Source organism: Pseudorca crassidens, chromosome 13 (assembly GCF_039906515.1).
Source record: "Pseudorca crassidens isolate mPseCra1 chromosome 13, mPseCra1.hap1, whole genome shotgun sequence".
NCBI classification, from domain to species: Eukaryota; Metazoa; Chordata; class Mammalia; order Artiodactyla; family Delphinidae; genus Pseudorca; species Pseudorca crassidens.
The window spans coordinates 48,198,283-48,218,372 of record NC_090308.1 but is presented as its reverse complement, the minus strand read 5'-3'; the positions used below and the strand labels follow the sequence as shown (position 1 = coordinate 48,218,372).

At 37.7% G+C, this 20,090-nt stretch overlaps 1 protein-coding gene and 1 pseudogene across 3 annotated transcripts in view; one reads left to right on the top strand and one right to left on the bottom strand.

Moving 5' to 3' along the window:
- Positions 1-20,090, bottom strand: part of CDK19 (cyclin dependent kinase 19) — a 173,203-nt gene that overhangs the window by 19,243 nt on the left and 133,870 nt on the right. For all 3 annotated transcript variants that reach the window (XM_067702347.1, XM_067702350.1, XM_067702349.1), the window contains one exon: positions 4,769-4,826. In XM_067702347.1, the coding sequence (XP_067558448.1) occupies positions 4,769-4,826 (58 nt within the window). The remainder of the gene's footprint in view (positions 1-4,768; positions 4,827-20,090) is intronic.
- LOC137205003 (proteasome maturation protein pseudogene) lies at positions 16,778-17,339 on the top strand (annotated as a pseudogene).

Below are 20,090 nucleotides of genomic sequence, written 5' to 3'. Positions count from 1 at the left end.
ATACCTTATACCTATAAAGCACTTCAGAGTTTACAAATGGTTTTCACATACATCATACATCACTTCGTCTAATCCTCATAAGAATGCTGGTTTAATAAGTACTGCCCTTGCCACACTTCTGTGATGAAGAATCTAAGGCCCAAAGCAGTTCAATGACTTGCCCAAAGTCACAGGGATAGGAAGTGAAAATGCCAGTACAAACAAAAAGCATGTTATAATTTAGCAGCTACATTCTTAACCATGGAACTGATATCCAATAGATTACACATATGATAACTGCATGTCACAAAGGCAAAAATCACAAAAATGATAAACCTCTATAATATGAAATATATACACAGTATATTTTGACTGTATAAGGGTCCCTAGTGTACTATACAATGCACAAATAGTAAAGTTTCAGCTACAGAGTATCATTTAATCGAAAACCAATATACTATGATATACATTAAATTTTTAATTTACAGTGACTTTGTTTCTTTAGAGTTTGAATAATTTACAAGACTTTCTGAGAATGCTTTGGAGGACCCAGGTCTTAAAAAATAAAGCTACCCAAGGATGCCTATGCTGATGCCTACACTTTCTTAAGCAAATTTCCCTATAGCAAACGCAAATATTCAAAACCATTCTACCAATATTACACCTACCTCAAAGCACTGCTCTATATATTTAGTAGATGCTGATTGTTGTTGATGGCAAAGTAATATGATGGAATACTCTTTCATACATAGAAAAGCATGCTATTTTTAAGTAAAGGCTAAAGCCAGTATTTCTCCCCTTATTCTCCAGCTTCTAAGTTTTATATAAGCCACATCTATTCACTGAAAAATGAAATCAAGGCCAGACGAAACAATAAATATTCTTAAAAACAATTCCCATCTATTGTATGAACTTTAAAGGAGTTTCAAACCATTTTTCAAATAATTACTAATTTAGACAAAAGGTAATTAGCCTAAACATTCCTAACACCTATTTTCCTAATAGGTGTTTCCTAATAGATATGAGAGTGAGTTTATGATATAAACACCTAATAGGTGTTTCCTAATAGATATGAGTGAAATTGTTCAATTCAACAGACAGGGGTAGTAAAATTCTGGTGTGGGTGCTAATTAGACAGTATCAAATGATAGAAAAGCAGCAGAAGGCAGTGTCTACTGCCAAGGAGCTTACATGAAGGTGAGATGACAAAATACATGGAGTAGATAAAAATAAAAAGGATAAGTACTGTAAGACTAAAGGAGAGTTGCTGCTGGTTTCTACTAGACTTGAAGTCCCTTGAGGGAAGGGGTTATGTCTCCCTCACAGTTTTATCTGGAACAATGTCTGATAAACATTTGTAGGAGTGGACTAAATCGAAAGTGGAACTTGAGCTGGATTCTGAAGGATGGATCACTGTGAACAGTAAAGGCGGCGATGAGCATTTTAGGTAAGACCTGGAAGTCTTCAGGTTGCTGGGGAGGGGAAGCCTCAGATACAGGGAAGGGCACAGTATGTTTTCCATTTGACTATGCTTTCTTTCCCTTTCAGTCAAAAAAGAACTGTTATAAAGTGTGAAGCATAGACATCAGAGCATTACTGATTTTTTTAAAAAATAATGTGCTATTAAAACAAAATTTAAAAACAATTTAATCAACTAGATTAATCGTTCACTAGACCTTTAATACCAATTATTGCTTACTTTTAACCCTGATTTTATCTTTAATCTTGGATAGAATTATAATCCTAAAACTCTTAACAATAAGGCAATTAACTGGCCTGGCTAGAATACAGAATTTATGTTGAGGAGTAGTAGGGCTATTTGGGAGAATAAGGAGAAGACATTAAGTTTGGTGACTGGCATAAATGTGATGACTGGTACAGCATGGGAAAGTATAAGAAGATGATGATGATGAATTTGGTTTGGAATTAATGCAATATAGGTTGCCAGCAGAACATCCAAATAGAGATAAACATTTCATCTAGGGTGAGAGAATAGAATCTGAGATGCAGATCTCAGAATCATTTTCATAGAACCCAAGCTTTTGAGGCCACAACGTATCAATTCCCTAAAGAAGTCATTGTGGAGGGAGGCCATGTCCCAAGCCAGTACCTAGGCTGTCTTGAAACAAAAAGGTAATAGGAATAAGAGGCAAAAATGAATAAAATACAGAAGTAACAGCAAAAGTAGTAGGTAGAAAAATAGAATTACATGATGTCATATAGACCAAAGGAAAAGACGGTCACAAGGCCAGACTAGCCAGAAGAACAAATAACAAGACAGTAAAGGAAAACAACAATTAAACACAGGCCATTATATTTGGTAAGACAGAGATCATAGATGGCCTTTTAGAGAGCAGTTTCAATAGAGGGGCAGAATTAAGACATCAGATAATAACAAATTAGGGTAAGTGAAAACAATGTGTAAACATCATGTATTTTAGAAGTAGAGGAACAAGGGGAAAAATTGAACAAATTGTAAAGAAAACAAAATGGATATGAGAAAATTTATGTTAAACTGGGGTGAGGACTATGGAGAACAGTATGGAGGTTCCTTAAAAAACTAAAAGTAGAACTACCATACGACCCAGCAATCCCACTACTGGGCATAGACCCTGAGAAAACCATAATTCAAAAAGAGTCATGTACTACAGTGTTCATTGCAGCACTATTTACAATAGCCAGGACATGGAAGCAACCTAAGTGTCCATCGACAGATGAATGGATAAAGAAGATGTGGCACATATATACAATGGAATATTACTCAGCCATAAAAAGAAACGAAATTGAGTTATTTGTAGTGAGGTGGATGGACCTAGAGACTGTCATGTAGAGTGATGTAAGTCAGAAAAACAAATACTGTATGCTAACATATATATATATAGAATCTAAAAAAAAAAAGGTTCTGAAGAACCTAGGGGCAGGACCGGAATAAAGACGCAGACATAGAGAATGGACTTGAGGACAGGGGGAGGGGGAAGGGTAAGCTGGGACGAAGTGAGAGAGTAGCACTGACACACACACACTACCAAATGTAAAATAGATAGCTAGTGGGAAGCAGCTGCATAGCACAGGGAGATCAGCTCGGTGCTTTGTGACCACCTAGAGGGGTGGGATAGGGAGGGTGGGAGGGGATGCAAGAGGGAGGGGATATGGGGATATATGTACACGTATAGCTGATTCACTTTGTTATACAGCAGAAACTAACACAACAATGTGAAGCAATTATACTCCAATAAAGATGTTAAAAAAAATTGGGGTGAGGATTATGAATGTTTAAAGGTGAAGAGGAGAAACTTGAGAAGGAGAGAATGGAGATACTGTAATAAGAAGGGCTCAAGTACAGCAGGAGATATTTAGAAGCTAGGAAGGACATCAGATAGGACTTAGGAGAAAGAGACACTCTTTCTCTGAGACTGTTTCAAAGGCAGAGCTGTGCTGACAAAAAGTGGTCAGTGAGGTCATACCAGATAACTCCGATATCACTAGGCAGCAGTGTTTGGAGGGAAAGAGACCCCAGACTTGGACTTCAAGTCCTTCCTTTGAAAGGCTGAGTAAGCTACAGTCTCTCTAAATCCAGCTTTCCTTATCTGCAGTATCTACCATAGAGGGTGGTTGTGTAAAGCAAATGAGATAACATTTGAAAGTATCTATCTTAGTGTCCCCCATAGAAGAACCATCCTTTATTTCCCTTTCACGAGGGTCTAGAAAAACTAGGTACTCAATAAATGCCTCCAAGTAAAAGTGTGAGAGTGAAACAGAAAAGTGAGGAGCGGTAGAAAGGGGATGGGAGGGAGGAGGAAGGAAAGTGGAAAGGGAAGGAAAGCAGCCACCTGGTTCTTAACTAACAACAACAGAATTTTTTTATGACTCAATCTCAGTAAAGTCAGAGTAGAGGTTTAAAGAAAGAAAAGTTGGTTTAGAACAGCTTCTTCAGGAACTGGGCTAGTGAATTAATTGAAGAAGTAGAAAACCAAGCAGCAGGGCACACTTGGTTGAAGCAGGACAGAATGAATTTGTAGTATGTCAAGTTAGCACAATTCCGCACCACTTCGACCATGATATATTCTAACAGCAAAGAAAGCAGGTTGCTGAAACAAAATTTACTTTAAGATCTTTCTAAAAAGCATTGGACATCAATAAATGTTAAGTTCTATTGTAAGAAATTAGAACAAAGCATTTCTTAGCTCATTTTCTCCCCAAATATGTCATAGGTATAAATGATGCCAATTTCTTTCAGAACTTTCAAGTTGCAAAGAAATTTTTAATACAGAGACAAGACTTCTGCCAGTGCCTTAATCTAAGACTGGCAAGCAAGAGAGTCTATAAATATATACATTCATTTGGAAAAGATATGTTGGTACCTGGCACAGGACATGTGGTGGAGGGAGGGGAGGGCGGGGGGAGGTATCTGTGAAGATCTGTATGTACTAGGTCAGGGTGAGAGGGATGTATTCCGGGAAACATTTGGTAAAGCTGAGACAAAAGTAAGATTCAGAGATTATGTTTAGGGTGACTGTGCAGGACAGTAATAGTAGCATAAACGCACACTTGGGCTATTGTATGGGAATGAATTTTTTGCTTGCTTCAGCTTAGAATTATAGAACCTTATTTTGGGAATAAATCTGAGGGATTTTACAAACTATCTATCTACATTTCCCAACATCTTTTCTACAAATATTATGAGGAATTAATTTTTAAATTAACTACTTAAATAAGAGTATTAAAAAGGGAAACCATCTTTGCAGTCACTTCAGTTTCTTAGTAAATTATTTTAGAAATAATTACCTACCTATTTTGACTCTCCCCCTCTCAGGACCTTCTCCCATTACTAGGATATTTGCTGGTTTCTAGAAATAAAAATAGAGCATTCAAATTACTATATTTATTCTTTTGACATGCTCTAAAATGGAAAAAAGTTCTTATAATATGAAAATATCACTTTTGGATTTTCATCAAAACTATAATTGAATATCAAGTACCCTCTATATAGTTAAAGCATTTGACATACTTGAAGTTAGCACTAACTTTCCAAAAACATCCTTGCTATAGAAACATCTTATTTTCAAAATCATATCATACAAAAAATCACAAAGGAATTAAAGCTATCATTTCTATTTACCCCACAAAAGTAATGAGTAAGAATAATTCTTAAACCTGCACAAATTATAAGCTGTCCTATTGCTGCCCACAATAAAGGGCTTTTGTGGTTGAAAATTTTTACATAAAATTTCCAGCCACAATATAACTACCTTCATTTAAATGAATCAAGTGGAATATTCCTTGCTAAATATTTCTAAGCTACTACTATAGGAAAACATGGTCAACATTCAGCAGACTCCATTAAAATTCATACACATTTTCAGCCATAGTTCATGTAAAAGTGAGAAATTCCAAATATAATCTCAAGATATAGGAAAATAAAAGCCAAGGCTAATACAGAGCTATATAAAGAAAAGAGTAGGCTGCAAATGTATCCAGCATCTTTTAAGTCATCCTTTTTTGTAGACATTTGGAAACAGAGAAACTGTGAAGATACACACTTTTCGGCAAGTAAGTCTCCTCTGTAAACTCTTTGGAGAGAAAAATTTATGATTCATTTATTTAATCAATGAATATATATTTTTAGTGTCTTCTAGGGAGAAAGAACCAACCATACTAACCATACAAAGAATTAAGAGGAAAAATAAAGGCACAGTAAACCAAGTTCCTAACCTCCAGATGCTCACTACATAAGTAGAAAGAAATATCAGAAGTTTTGTATAATTCTAGAAGGTAATGCTAATTATGAGTTATGGAGAGGACTGAGATCTTGGGTTAGAGGCTAAACTAAGATTACTTTTAAGATCTCTTCCAATTTTCCAGCTCTTTTTAAAGTTTCAATGAAAACAATAAGCATTAAAGAAAAAAAAAGTTCAAAGAAGGAACTGATTAACAAGAGCTTCCATTGTTAAGGGAAATGTTCACTGGAGGTGGGGCAGCGGCTATGTCCATCATCCAGATCCTGAAAAATGAACAGAAGCTAGAATGGCAGAGCAGAAGAAAGGTAAGGGCTGGGTTTCCCTGGTGGCGCAGTGGTTGAGAGTCCGCCTGCCGATGCAGGGGACACGGGTTCGTGTCCGGTCCGGGAAGATCCCACATGCCGCGGAGTGGCTGGGCCCGTGAGCCATGGCCGCTGGGCCTGCGCGTCCGGAGCCTGTGCTCCGCAACGGGAGAGGCTGCAACACTGAGAGTCACGCGTACCAAAAAAAAAAAAAAAAAAGAAAGGTAAGGGCTATGCACGAAGCAAGCTTAGGAGAGAGTAATAAGTCTGACTTGACAGAAGGCAGAGGACTCATGTTGGAGGTGGTAAAATGAACCTAGACCCTGCAGAGTCTTAACTGCCAGGTGAAGTAATCGGACCTTTGTACACATTACAGGCAGTGAGATTACAGGAAAGAGGGAGGTATCAGAACTGGGTGTAAGGTGATAAGCGCTTCATCCAAGGACTTCTCAGCTGAAATGACGAGGGAGTTATGGAGCTGAGGAACATTTTAAAGGAGAAATTAACAGGACTTTGTGACTAGTTGAAGGCAGAAGATTAAGACAAAGGGTGATAAAGATTTCATTAAGGTTTTGAGTTTATGTGACTGGAAGAATGGTGCCCTTGTGATAGAAAATTTATGAGAGGTACTGATTTGGGAGGGGGAACAACAAAGAGAAGGAGACGGCACATTGAGTTTGAGTGATATGAGAGGCCTAGTTGTACTAGCCAGGGGAGTGGAAATAGGAAGATTTAGATTTTTTTAAAAAATAAATTTATATTTTATTTATTTATTTTTGGCTGCGCTGGGTCTTTACTGCTGCATGCGGGCATTCTCTAGTTGCGGTGCGGGGGCTACTCTTCATTGCAGTGCGCGGCCTTCTCATTGTCGTGGCTTCTCTTATTGCAGAGCACGGGCCCTAGGTGCATGGGCTTCAGTAGTTGCAGCACGCAGGCTCAGTAGTTGTGGCTCGTGGGCTCCAGAGCGCAGGATCAGTAGTTGTGGCACATGGGCTTAGTTGCTCCATAGCATGTGGGATCTTCCTGGACCAGGGCTCAAACCTGTGTCTCCTGCATTGGCAGGCAGATTCTTAACCACTGTGCCACCAGGGAAACCCAAAGATTTAGATTTGAAAGTAATTGTCACTGGAGTGTGATAATTGAAGACATGAGACAAGATTAGTTTACTGTAGCAGAAAGAGAAAAATGCATCAGACAAAAAACCAAACCTTCAAAATTCAAGTTTAACAACTATTTATCAAAGATCCATTATGTATAAAACACTGTCCTGCAGACTTTCAGGAAACAAAGAGAAATAAAACATGAAGCCCTTGACTTCAAGGAGTTTAATATCTAGTAGGGAAAGACAGACAGATTACTTTTTAGAGTACAAGGCAGATTACAGAAAGTACCAAAACAGCAAAATAAATTGCCAGGAATAGATGATTCTTCTCAGTGAATATCAGGATAGTCTTTAGAAACGAGATGACTTTAGATGAATTTAAGAGTGCCTAAGATTTTGATAAGCATAAACAGAAGAATGACTTTTCAGGCTTAGAGAACCCTAAAAGTAAGAGCCTGGTCACAAAGAAAACCCAGGGACATGACATACTGGGAGAGCCTACAAGTATTTTGATTTTGACTAGAGCATAGAATGCTCAGTGTAGAGCATTCCTAAGGCTAGGAACTATGTTGGAAATTAAACGTCACATTAAAGAAACTACAATTTATGCTATAGGCTAAGCCGACACAAGACAGTGAGACAATCAGATCTATATTTAGGAAAAAACTCTGGTAGCACTGTGAAGGATGAACTGAGAAGGGAAGGTGGACCACAAAGTAGAGACAGAGACCAGTCGGAAGTGGTTACAATAGTCAAGGGAAAAGTAAGGGGTCCCTAACTTGTGACAATGGTCATGGAGCAACACATAAGAGCATTTCAAGGGAAAAGTTCAAGATTTGGCATTGCTTTTTTGCACCACCTTCACTTCCCTCCATAGTCACTCATTCAACAAATACTGATTGAGTATCTAGCAGTGATTTAGATGCTAGAGATACAGTAGTAAACAAAACCAGGCAAGATCCTTGACCTCATGGAGCTTACATTCTAGTGGGAAGAGAAGGGCAATAAATAACAAATGTACAGTACATCAGTATTGATAAGTACTGTGGATAAAAATTAAATAAGGAGAACACAAAGAGATTTCCGCATCTGGTATTATGGCTGAGTAGGTGCTCTAGGAGACCCTGCCATTACAGAACAACAATATATATGCTGCCTAAGAAACGTTCCTTGAAGGATCCTTGATCTCACAAGAGATAAGGCAGGGGTCCCCAGCCCCCGGGCCGCAAACCAGTACCAGTCCGGCTGCACAGCAAGGAGGTGAGCGGCAGGCAAGTGAGCAAAGCTTCATCTGCCGCTCCCCATCGATCCCCATCGCTCGCATTACCGCCTGCACCATCCTCCCCACTCCAATTCATGGAAAAACTGTCTTCCATGAAACTGGTCCCTGGTGCCAAAACGTCTCGGGAACCACTGAGATAAGGATATCTACAACAACCCCAGCCCCACCCCCAAATAAGGGCTGGAGAAGGAAGGAAAGGCAGGATGGACCTGGGAGCAGATGCCAGTAACACACTTCACTGGGGACACTGAACCCTGGACCACCAGCAAGGTGAAGAAACTGAGCCTGTTCCCTGACAATCAGTCAAGACTCCCATGGGGACTAAAGTAAACCAGAAGAAGCAAAAGGAAACCCTTTCTGTAGGAAAAACTTCCTAGCTTAGGCCTAAGGACTAAAACAATACATTTTCCTGCTAAAAACATACTTTAATCCATTCACATACTATTTACAAGAGATCCATCTGAGTGGAAGGACCATAAAAGCTGAAAGTAAAAGCCTATTAAAAGAGCAGGCAAACTGCTAAAAGAATCAACTATAGTAATGTCAGACAAAATAGCTTTTAAGACAAAAGCATTATTAGGAGTAGAGATGGTCACCATGTAATGATACAAGATTCAATTCACCAGGAAGAGAGAACACTCCTAACACTCATTATGTACTTGAAATATATATGTATTTGATATAATTTCAGGGAGGGAAAAGACCAAGGATAACAAACGTTTCTCAATAATTGATATGTCAAGCAGACAAAAGATTAGTAAGATATAGACCATCCAAAGGACACAATTAACAAAGTTGATCTAACAGGCATATACACAACTTTTTAATTAGAGAGTACACATTTTTTTTTTCAATCATACATGGAACATTTACAAATGTTGTTAGTGTACTAGCAGGTCTCAAGAAATTTCAAGGAATTGTTATCAAACAGACTATGTTCTCTGACCACAATGAAATTAAGTTAAAAGTCAATTACAGGGACTTCCCTGGTGGTGCAGTGGTTAAGAATCAGCCTGCCAATGCAGGGGACACAGGTTCGATCCCTGGTCCTAGAAGATCCCACTTGCCGTGGAGCAACTAAGTCTGTGCGCCACAACTGCTGAGCCTGCGCTCTACAACTACTGAAGCCCATGTGCTGCAACTACTGAAGCTCACACGCCTAGAACCCATGCTCCGCAACAAGAGAAGCCACCGCAATGAAAAGCCCACACTCGTCGCAACTAGAGAAAGCCCACGCACAGCAATGAAGACCCAATGCAGCCCCCCCTCAAAAGTCAATTACAAAAGTATAAATCTAAAACTCCATATATTTGGAAATGTAAAAATACCTCTAAATTATTCAAAGGTAAAAGGAGAAAGTATGAAGAAATTTAAAATACTCAGAAATGGAATAATGATAGTATGACCTATCAAAACCTGTGGAACTTACAAGGGAAATGTATAGCCTTAAATATTTACGTTAGGAAGAAAGGCTCAAAATAATTATGTGCCTAAGTTAAGAAGTTAAAACAAAACAAAATTCAACAGACTAAAACAAAAGAAAGTAGAAGTATAAAGGTAAGGACAGGAATTTATGAACAAGAGAGGATTTATGAAGCCTTTAGGACAACTACATCAAAAGGAGAGAAAGTGCAAATAGATGATATTACAAATTTTAAAAAGAAACATAACTATAGATTCAGTGGAGGTTAGAAAGATAAAAGAACCCTATTAAAAAACTATATCTATTAATTTAAAAATATATACAAAATAGGCAAATTCAAGAAACTGTAACCTACAAATTGACTCAAAATGAATTAGAAAACCTGAAGAAACCAAGAAGTAGTAAATAAAGTAAAACTGGACTTAAAAATCTTGCTACCAAAGGGTAAGCTGGGACGAAGTGAGAGAGTGGTATGGACTTATATACACTACCAAATGTAAAACAGATAGCTAGTGGGAAGCAGCCGCATAGCACAGGGAGATCAGCTCGGTGCTCTGTGACCACCTAGAGGGGTGGGATAGGGAAGGTGGGAGGGAGACGCAAGAGGGAGGAGATATGGGGATGTATGTATATGTATAGCTGATTCACTTTGTTTAAAGCAAAAACTAACACACCATTGTAAAGCAATTATACTCCAATAAAGATGTTAAAAAGAAAAATCTTGCTACCAAGAAAACAGATGATCACAGAGGCAAGTTCTCTAAATTTTCAATGAACAGATTGTTTCAATTTTATTCAAACGTTTTCAGAGAATAGAAGAAGAGGGAATACTCCCAACACATTCTAGAAAGCCAGTATAACCTTGACAGAAAAACCAAAAAAGGATAAGAAAGAAAAACTTCAGGCCAACTCCACTCAAAAATATTAAACAAAATAGTAATAAGCCAAATCCAGAAAAAGGAATGCCAGGATGGCTTAATATAAGAAAATCTATATAAGTCCATCACCACAGTGACAGATTAAAGAAGAAAGATGATTTAATTATCTTGATAGAGGCTGAAAAAGCAGCTCATAAAATTTAACACCCAGTCATGATAAAAACTCACAGCAAGTTAGACTAGAAAAAACTTCCTTAACCTGATAATGGGTATATATCAAAAACTAAGAAAGAAACATTGAAATCATTTCCTTTAAAATCAGGAATAATGTAAGAATACCCACTATTAACACTTCTAAAATCAACACTGTACTATAAGTCTATTACTATAAAACAATAATTAAAGACATATATATTAGAAAGGCAAAAATAAAACTATTGTTATTTTCAGATAATATAATTATCTACATAGAAAGCCCAGAGTATTTACAGGCAAATTATTAGCAAAAGTAAGAGAGTTTAGACCGTCTGGCTACTTGAACAATATGAACAAGTCAACTGTATTTCTGTATATCAGGAAAAAAAAAGCTAGGAAATATAATTTTTCAAAGACAGCATTTCTATAGCAACAACAACAAAAAAGTATAAGGTGCCTAGGAATAAATATATCAAAAGATTTATAAGATTTTTATACAGAACACCTTGAAACCTTGTTTTAAACGATATTAAGAAGTTCTAAATAAATTAAGAGCTCATGTTAATAGATAAGAAGACTCAATATAGTAAAGACATCAATTCTCCCAATACTTCTCTGTATATTCAATGCAATTTCAATCAAAATTCCATCAGAGTTTCCTTGTGGAACTTGAAAAGCTGATTTTAAAATGTATGTGAAAGAGCAAAGAGCTAAGAATAGCCAAGATATTCACAAAGTGTTAGGGGTAGGGGATGAGGAGAGGAATCTGGCTCAAAACATTATATCAAGATTTATTTTAAAGCTATAGTGATTAAACAGTGTGGTTCTAGTACAGGGATAGACAAACTGATCAATGGGAGAGAATGGAGAACCCAGATGGAACCAAAATACTGAGAGAGAACTTCAGATCAGTGGAGAAAGGAAGAACTAATCAATAAGTGGTGCTGGCACAACAGGTTATCTAAGTGGGAAAAAAATAAGTAAAATGAATCCTCACCTCATATCATATAAACAACAATTTCAGGAGGATTAAGGAATTAAATGTGAAAAGCAAAACTTTAAAACTTTGGAGGAAATAAAAACTGGAGAATATCTTTCTGAGGTGAGGAAGAATTTCTTAAACAAGATACAAAGAATAACCATAAGAGAAAAGACATAAATTTGTCTATTAAAATAACTTCCAATCATCAAAGATAAGGAAAATAAAAAGACAAAGCACAGACAGGCAGAAGTATTTGCAACACTTATCAGTAACAAAGGTTTAGTATCCAGAATAAAGAACTCCTACAAATCAATATGAAAAACAAGCTAACAGAAAAATGGACAAAACGTCCAAACAGGGATTTAACAAAAAGAAGAAAATGTTTAACCACTAAGCATATGAAAAGATGATGCTATACCTCATCAATAATGGGGAAAATGCAAATTAAAATCACAGTGAGATACCATTTTACACCTAGTAAATTGGTTAAAAATTAAGAACAGTTGAGTAGGAAGTACCTCAGGGGAGCTCCAATACATTGCTGGTGGAAGAATAAATTGGTACAACTTTTTTGGAAAACAATTTGGCATCATCTTGCAAAACTGAACAATTGCATACCCTTTGACTCAGTAATTCCATTTTTAGAAACACCAAAGAATGTTCATAGCAGCACAGTTTGTAATAAAAAAAAAAAATCTGGACGCAACCCAAATTTCTAGCCAATAGGAAAATGGAGAAATTAATCGTGGTAGAGTCACACAATGAATTTTAAAACAGCAGTGAAAATCACTGAATTACAGACAAAAGTAAAAAATGTTCAGATCTTGGAAGCATTATGTTGAGAGAAAAAAAGCAAGTTTTAGAAGACTATATACACAGGATGCCATTTTCATAAAACTTAAAACCGAGCAAAGCTAAAAAATGTTCTGTTCAGGCATATATACAAATGTGATAAACCTATTTTTTAAAAGGAGTGAATAATAGGTTCAAAATTCAGGATATTTGTTACCTCTTGGGAGGAGACAAGAGGACAGGATGAGGGAAAAAACATAAATAGAAGCAAGCTATTGGTAATATTCCAGTTATTGAGTTAAGGGATAGGCTCTTGACTGTTATGCCTTTTAAGATAATATATAAAGCAAGGAATGGGGATAGGTACTGTTGGGAGTGGGATGACAGGGTGTTATTTCCAACATCATTTAAGCATAATTTTAAATTACTTACATAATGCCTCTCTGAGAAGGTAACATCTGGGATAAGACGTGAAGAAAGTGCAGTAATAAGGGAAGAGCAACTTGAAAGGCTTGAGGCACAGGTAAAGCAGAGACACGTTACGGAGAACAGTGGGCATCGGGGAGAACAGAGTGGTAAGGCACTGATGATTCTAAAGAGAAGGAAACCCTAGGTAGTGCTCGCTTGCTGTTTGCAGTGGTTCTGCTTTTGGCACAAGTCATTTGGGTAGCAGAACTGGATGGGTTTGTGTGTGTGTGTGTGTGTGTGTGTATGTGTGTGTGTGTGTGGTACGCGGGCCTCTCACCATTGTGGTGTCTCCCGCCGCGGAGCACAGGCTCCGGACGCGCAGGCTCAGCGGCCATGGCTCACGGTCCCAGCCGCTCCGCGGCATGTGGGATATTCCCGGACCGGGGCACGAACCCGTGTCCCCTGCATCGGCAGGCAGACTCTCAACCACTGCGCTACCAGGGAAGCCCCTGGATGGGTTCTTGAGCACTGTCTAGCCTGTGCTCTGAGAGTTGATGAGGGCTACCACGAGATCTGCAGCAGAGCAAGATCATGGTGTTCGGAGCAGTGAGGAAAAACCTTGGTGAGCTGGCAGGGTGACTCACTGGAGAAAGAGCAAGGAGGTCAGTGCGGTTGCAGTCAACGTGAGAGGAGGGGAGTTTGCCCAGGGGCAGCAGAGGAGGGGTGGGGCAAAGGTTAGGGAGGGGTGCCGGTCAGACAGAATGACGTGGGGGCTCGGAAAGACTAGGTTTTTCATGACTAGAATTAGCATCGTTTTGTTATATTATCCATCTTACCCATAATTTTTACAAATTGCATAATTTATTTTATATATATCCTGCCCAATCTCTGATAGCAGGGTTTGGAGAGATTACCATTTTCTACTATATTATATATTTCCATAATGTTTGATTTTGTATATTTTGGTATTGTTTACAAGTAGATAAATGGTATTTTAAAAATATAAGAAAAAAATAATGCTGAGAGGAATAAAGGGTAGAAGAACAAGAGCCAGTGAAAGAACTGGTGAAAGAGCATCCAAGGTAAGAAAACGGTCAGCATAGGGTTCTAGAAGCTAAGAGTTTAAAAAGGAAGAGGTAGCCTTCAGGTGCAACAGAATGAAAGCTGAGAAGAGGCAACCTTGGGACAATGAGAAGGTCACTGGTGACACAGAAAAAATAATTTCTGTGCATTTACAGAAGCTAGACACAATAAATGAGACCCAAATAAGTGGAAAAAAGGTAAAGGCAGATTTAGAGTACATTTTTCAAGGCCTTAGTGAGAATGGGAATCTCTGGGATACAACGATTTTTTAAATTGTAAAATCATCAAATAAACCATTTTATGTACCATTTGTTACACTGTTCGCAATTCCTAAATTTTGGATTTAGGAATTAAATCCTTTTAAAATAAATATATAAGACAAAAACACAAAGCATGATATAAGGGAACAAAAATTGCTTCGTATAAGAAATGAAAATAGATTATGAGCTGCTGAATGGGAGAAAAGCAGGAAGTTCATCTTGGACCACTGTTAGCTCTTATTAGAAGTTCCTGCAGTCACACCATATGGAAACAGAGAATATGAATATGAGCACAACCACAATGGAATGAGGAGAGAGAGAGAGAGAGAAAAGAGGATCTAGCTAGTTCTGAAGACAGTAGAGAATACCTCTGACGTGATCTACTTGAAGCCCATGGAAGCTCTAAGAGTGAGGCCTGAGATGAGGGCAGAAGTGGTGACATGGTTTAGGGGAGCAGCGACTGTGAGCTCTTTTGTACAGTCTGAGAAAGGAACCTAGAGCTTGGGCAGTATCCATAGAGAAGGGTTCCTGTAGTCAAGTAAAAATCTTGAATCACAGAGGGAATCTTTTTTTTTTTTTTTTTTTGCAGTACGCGGGCCTCTCACTGTTGTGGCCTCTCCCGTCGCGGAGCACAGGCTCCAGACACGCAGGCTCAGCGGCCATGGCTCACGGGCCCAGCCGCTCCGCGGCACGTGGGATCTTCCCTGACCGGGGCATGAACCCGTGTCCCCTGCATCGGCAGGCGGACTCTAAACCACTGCGCCACCAGGGAAGCCCGGGAATCATTTTTTAATGCACACCTCTTAACTGGGATTTATCTGTCCCCTTCAGGACGAGTGAATGTGTTATGGTCATAAGATACTTGATGTTTCAAAATAACAACAATAACAGCAAAATAAATAACATGATCACCATGAAAATGCATTTAACTTAGGGAACTATATTCAATATCCTGTAATAAATCATAATGGAAAATAAAATAAATAAAATGCATTTAACTTTTCAAAGCATTTTCACATCGATTTTCTTCTTCTTAAGGGAAATACTCAAGGACCTACAGGGCTAGGGGCAAGTCTCTGAACAACTCCATATAACCCTCAAGATTCCACACTGAGTTGTGTTTACAGATATTATGCTGAATTTTCAAAAGACTAACTTTGACAGTGATTAATTAAGTGAAGGTATATGCTATTAAAAAACAAAGGAAACTGCAGCTCATGCACACACACCCACACACACACGTACAAACCTAAAAGAATGAAAAAAGGATACCAAAATTGTTCTGACCTAGTTACATCCCAGTTAACACAGACTATGCTTTACTAAAACCCCTCTTCTTACTGTGAACACAAAATGCCAGCTGTGAAAGAAAGTGATACTGCTGGGTTTGCACACTTTAGTTACCATAGAAACAGTAGAAATGGCAGGAGTTGGATGTCTCATATTCAAGTTATCAGCAATAAAATTGGACAGACAAATCAAGGCTGCAGGGTTCGTTTTAGTTAAATTGTATTTTAAAGGCAAAAGTCAGGGAATTAATGTGATAAACAGTATGGTTACTCAGAAATTATTCTTGAAATATCTATATTTTAGCAGAATTTAGTTAATTCTTGAATGTACATTCATGATGTTTTGCATGTATTCTAGATTTGCTTTTTCCTTTTATAGAATCAATTTTTTTCACAGGGTTAAATTTATTTCAGTTAATTGGCACATCATAAATAGAACAGCCTAAAGATATACAATTATCCTACTACATTTGCTTTACATTTCCTACACCAGGACATTTGGAACAAAAATATGAAACCCACAAGATGACTCTCATCAGCACCAGTAAAGAAGACAGAAAAACAAACACAACTGTCTACAATCCTGAATAAGAGGAAAAAACCAATCAGACATCAACTGGACTAGTTTCTGAACAATGAACAGTGCTAGCCTAATATTAATGGCTACAACTATTCTTTTCTTTAAATACAGCAGTGGCATGACTCTCGTCACATTTCATACAGAAGTACATTCCCAGGAGAAAATTTTCAGTTTATGTTCCTTTCTTTACACTGTTCTCCATTGTTCACCTTGAACAAATAAGATTCTGTATTGTAACAAACAGGACAAAGAACTAAGAGTGAGAGACATGCTTTTTTTCTTAAGCACAATAGTCATTTGCTAGTAGCATCAGTCTATCATAATTTTACCTCTTAAAATAACTTCATTGACAGTAAAGGATTTAAAAATATAGAGAATCTGATTATTGTGACTGCAACCTCCTAAAGGACAGGGAAGATATTTCTATCACCACTTTATGTATCTGCTGAAATCCAGGCATACAGCGTTTAATAAATATTTGTTGAATGGGTTCGCAGAGCGAGTTGAAGGTGAATGCCAGAGGACTTGGATCTCAGCTAAAGGACAGTATTCCAGTTACTGAACTTTCAGCAAGTGGACCTTTTGAAAGTCATGATCTTCTTCGAAAAGATTTTTCTTGTGTGAAAAATGAACTTTTGCCCAGTCATCCTCTCGAATTAACAGAAAAAAATTTCCAGCTCAACCAAGATAAAATGAACTTTTCCACACTGAGAAACATCCAGGGTCTATTTGCTCCACTAAAACTACAAATGGAATTCAAGGCAGTGCAGCAGGTTCAGTGTCTTCCATTTCTTCCCAGCTCAAACCTTTCATTGGATATCTTGAGGGGTAATGATGAGACTATTGGACTTGAAGATATTCTTAATGACCCGTCACAAAATGAAATAATGGGAGAACCACATTTGATGGTTGAATATAAGCTCGGTTTACTGTAATGCAGTGTGCTGTTCATGGAAATAGAGGGGCTGCATCTTTATAGTCATTTTTTACTATAATTTGATGTGCACAACATTAAAAGTACTGACACATGAGAATTTTTGCCTAAATAGTATCTGTGATCATTTGAAATTATTTGGGTCTTTGGTTTATGTGATAATTGAAAGCACTAAAGGGAGATGGTTTTAAAACTTCTAATTTATATTAAAACAATAGCTTTCTATATCTTTAAAAAAATGTTGCTAATTAATATCATAAAACTATCCACAGGTTCCAATTCAGTCTGTTTTCTAGTTATTCCATAAATTTACTTTTACGTAACGATTATCAGTATTTGAGTCTGCAAACTTCATAGTAGCATCTTTCAGAATAAACATCTGTTCAGTGGCAGCATTTCAAAGTAAGTACAAAATAAGAGTATTATATTTTACCTTCTTTCAGTATAGTCCATTAACACTCATAAGAATAACACTTGCTTTATTGATGCTGCTTTAGAATTATAACTATATTCTTTGATTCTTTCAGGTTGAAAAGTATAAGTTCAGAGGTTTTGATTTTGGTCTTGTTTTTAAAGTGAAAAATTAAATAAAACAATCAGCAGATGTCAATTAAAAAAACAGATTTGTTGAATGAATGAACAATTAAATGAATGAATGAAAATTGCCAATGCTCAGTATTCATCGTCCTTTGGTAGGCAAGTTCTCAATTTTGAAAGAAATTGTTAAGAAACCAGAGTGAGCACTTACCATGAAATATGCCAGGCTCACTTCTGAATATAGATTTTTTAAAGACCTAATTTTAATTCAGTCCAGGGTTTCAACAATCCCTCATATGCCAATGACTCCAAAATCTATACCTCTAGGTCTCTAAGCTTCTATATATCTAGAGATATGTCAACTGTATGCTGGCTATCTCCACAATCATCTCAAATTCAACTTGTTCAAACTGAATCTTCACTGTCTCTCTTTCTGATAGTATTCCCTTCTCAGTCACTCAATCAACAAAAGCAGAAGTCTGAACACCTGTCCTTTATTCCTAAAATCTAACCAATCCTCAGGCCTGATTATCTTACCTCCTAAAGATTTATCTGCTATCTCCCCCCCCCATCTTGATTACCTCTGACCTGATTCAGGCCTTCATCATTTCTCAACCAGCTCATTACAACAGCCTGAGAAAGCTGCTATCCCTGCACCCTCAAACCAATTCTCCACATCCCTGTCTCAGTAGTGTTTCTCAAGCAAAAACCTGACCAGCTCAGCTCTGACTGACCACAGGAAAAACCCATGCTTCTAAACGTGACAATTAAGATCCACTGTAATCTGGTCCCTACTTCTTTCTTCTTCCTCTTCTTTCACTACTTTTTTGCTTTGCCCCAGTAATATCAAAGCGCTCACAGTTTCTTACCCCATTCCCTTATTCATGCTGTCCCCTCTGCCTGGAATGTTCTCCCCACCCACGTCCCCCAAGTCATTCTTATAAATTTCTACTCATCCTTTCAGATTCAGCTCAGTCCTCCAAGAGAGCCCCATCCCAACTGGTTAGGTATGCTTCTGTACTCTCAGTACCTTATGCATAGCTAATCCCGGAACATACTTTACAGTTTCTCTTTTGAACCTTACTATTTTATGATTATCAATTTATGTGTATCTTCCCCACCACGCATTCATTACGAAAGGGACTGTATTTTACCCATCCCTGTATTTCCAGTGCCCAGCATACTGTCTGGAACACCTTAGAAGGACGAAATATGTTTATAAAGCAAACATTCTAGGTCTAAAAACCAGTACTTCCCCCACAGAAATCCAGAAAAATGGACATTAGGTTCCATAGTTCTATTAGTGTCATACTTTAGGTGTACTGTGGGTTAAATAGGCCTTTGTATTCAGAGAACCTAACCACTATTTAAAGTGCTCTTTCTCAGCGAAAATTCCTTCCCAGTTAGAAATTATGTATCAATAACTAGATGTAGGCTGTCTTAAAATGAGCAGTCTATAATACTAAAGGCTGTGATTAATTTCATTTTACCTTAAAATGGTCTAGAGGTATCTGTAACGGGTACTTATGTTAATTAAACCTCGGTATTCATGGTAAACAGCTGCCAGCCCAGCTCTGCACAACAGTTAACAATGCACTTCTTTGTCTTTGCCTTTTAGGAGTGGTTACAGGCCTGAACAGCAGAGATAAGGTTTTCTTTTCTCTAACAAGAACCAATAAAAAGCAGCCTTTATAAAAAGCTTTATGCAAGACAAACACATGTATCTAGAAGGCAATTTACCTAACAAACTTCAAGGTCACCAACAGTATAATCAAGATATATTCCACACTGACAGCAAGGCCAGGAAACAAGGCTACAAAGGTATTCACAGATGCTATCCTGTTCATTAACTAGTACAATCCATCTGCAGAGAAGCAACACTGGTAGAAAGTAGTTTTCCATTTACATTTGTGACAGTCACATTCAAATCAAATAATTCATTCTTATTATCATGAGAAATTAAGAATGCCAGAGGTAGAAGTTATCAAACAGCCCTCTCATTTTACTCATGAAGAAACACAAAAAACCTATAACCTCAACTAAGTCCACTGTCCACAGTGGCAGACCCAGGCTTAGAACCTAAGTCTCTCAGAGATGCACCCCAGGCCAGGGTTATGAGAACAAAAGCACACTTGGCAAATAAACAATACTTAATTGACTTATAGTCCTCACCAACAGAAGACTTCTACCCAGATGTGTGCTTAGTTGAAAATATGATCACACAAAATAACCATCATAAATAATCTCCCAGTGAAACGAATCATCAGTCCTTAAATGCAAGATCCCCTCTTGACGAAGATACCATCATTCTCAGTAAGGGATCTTG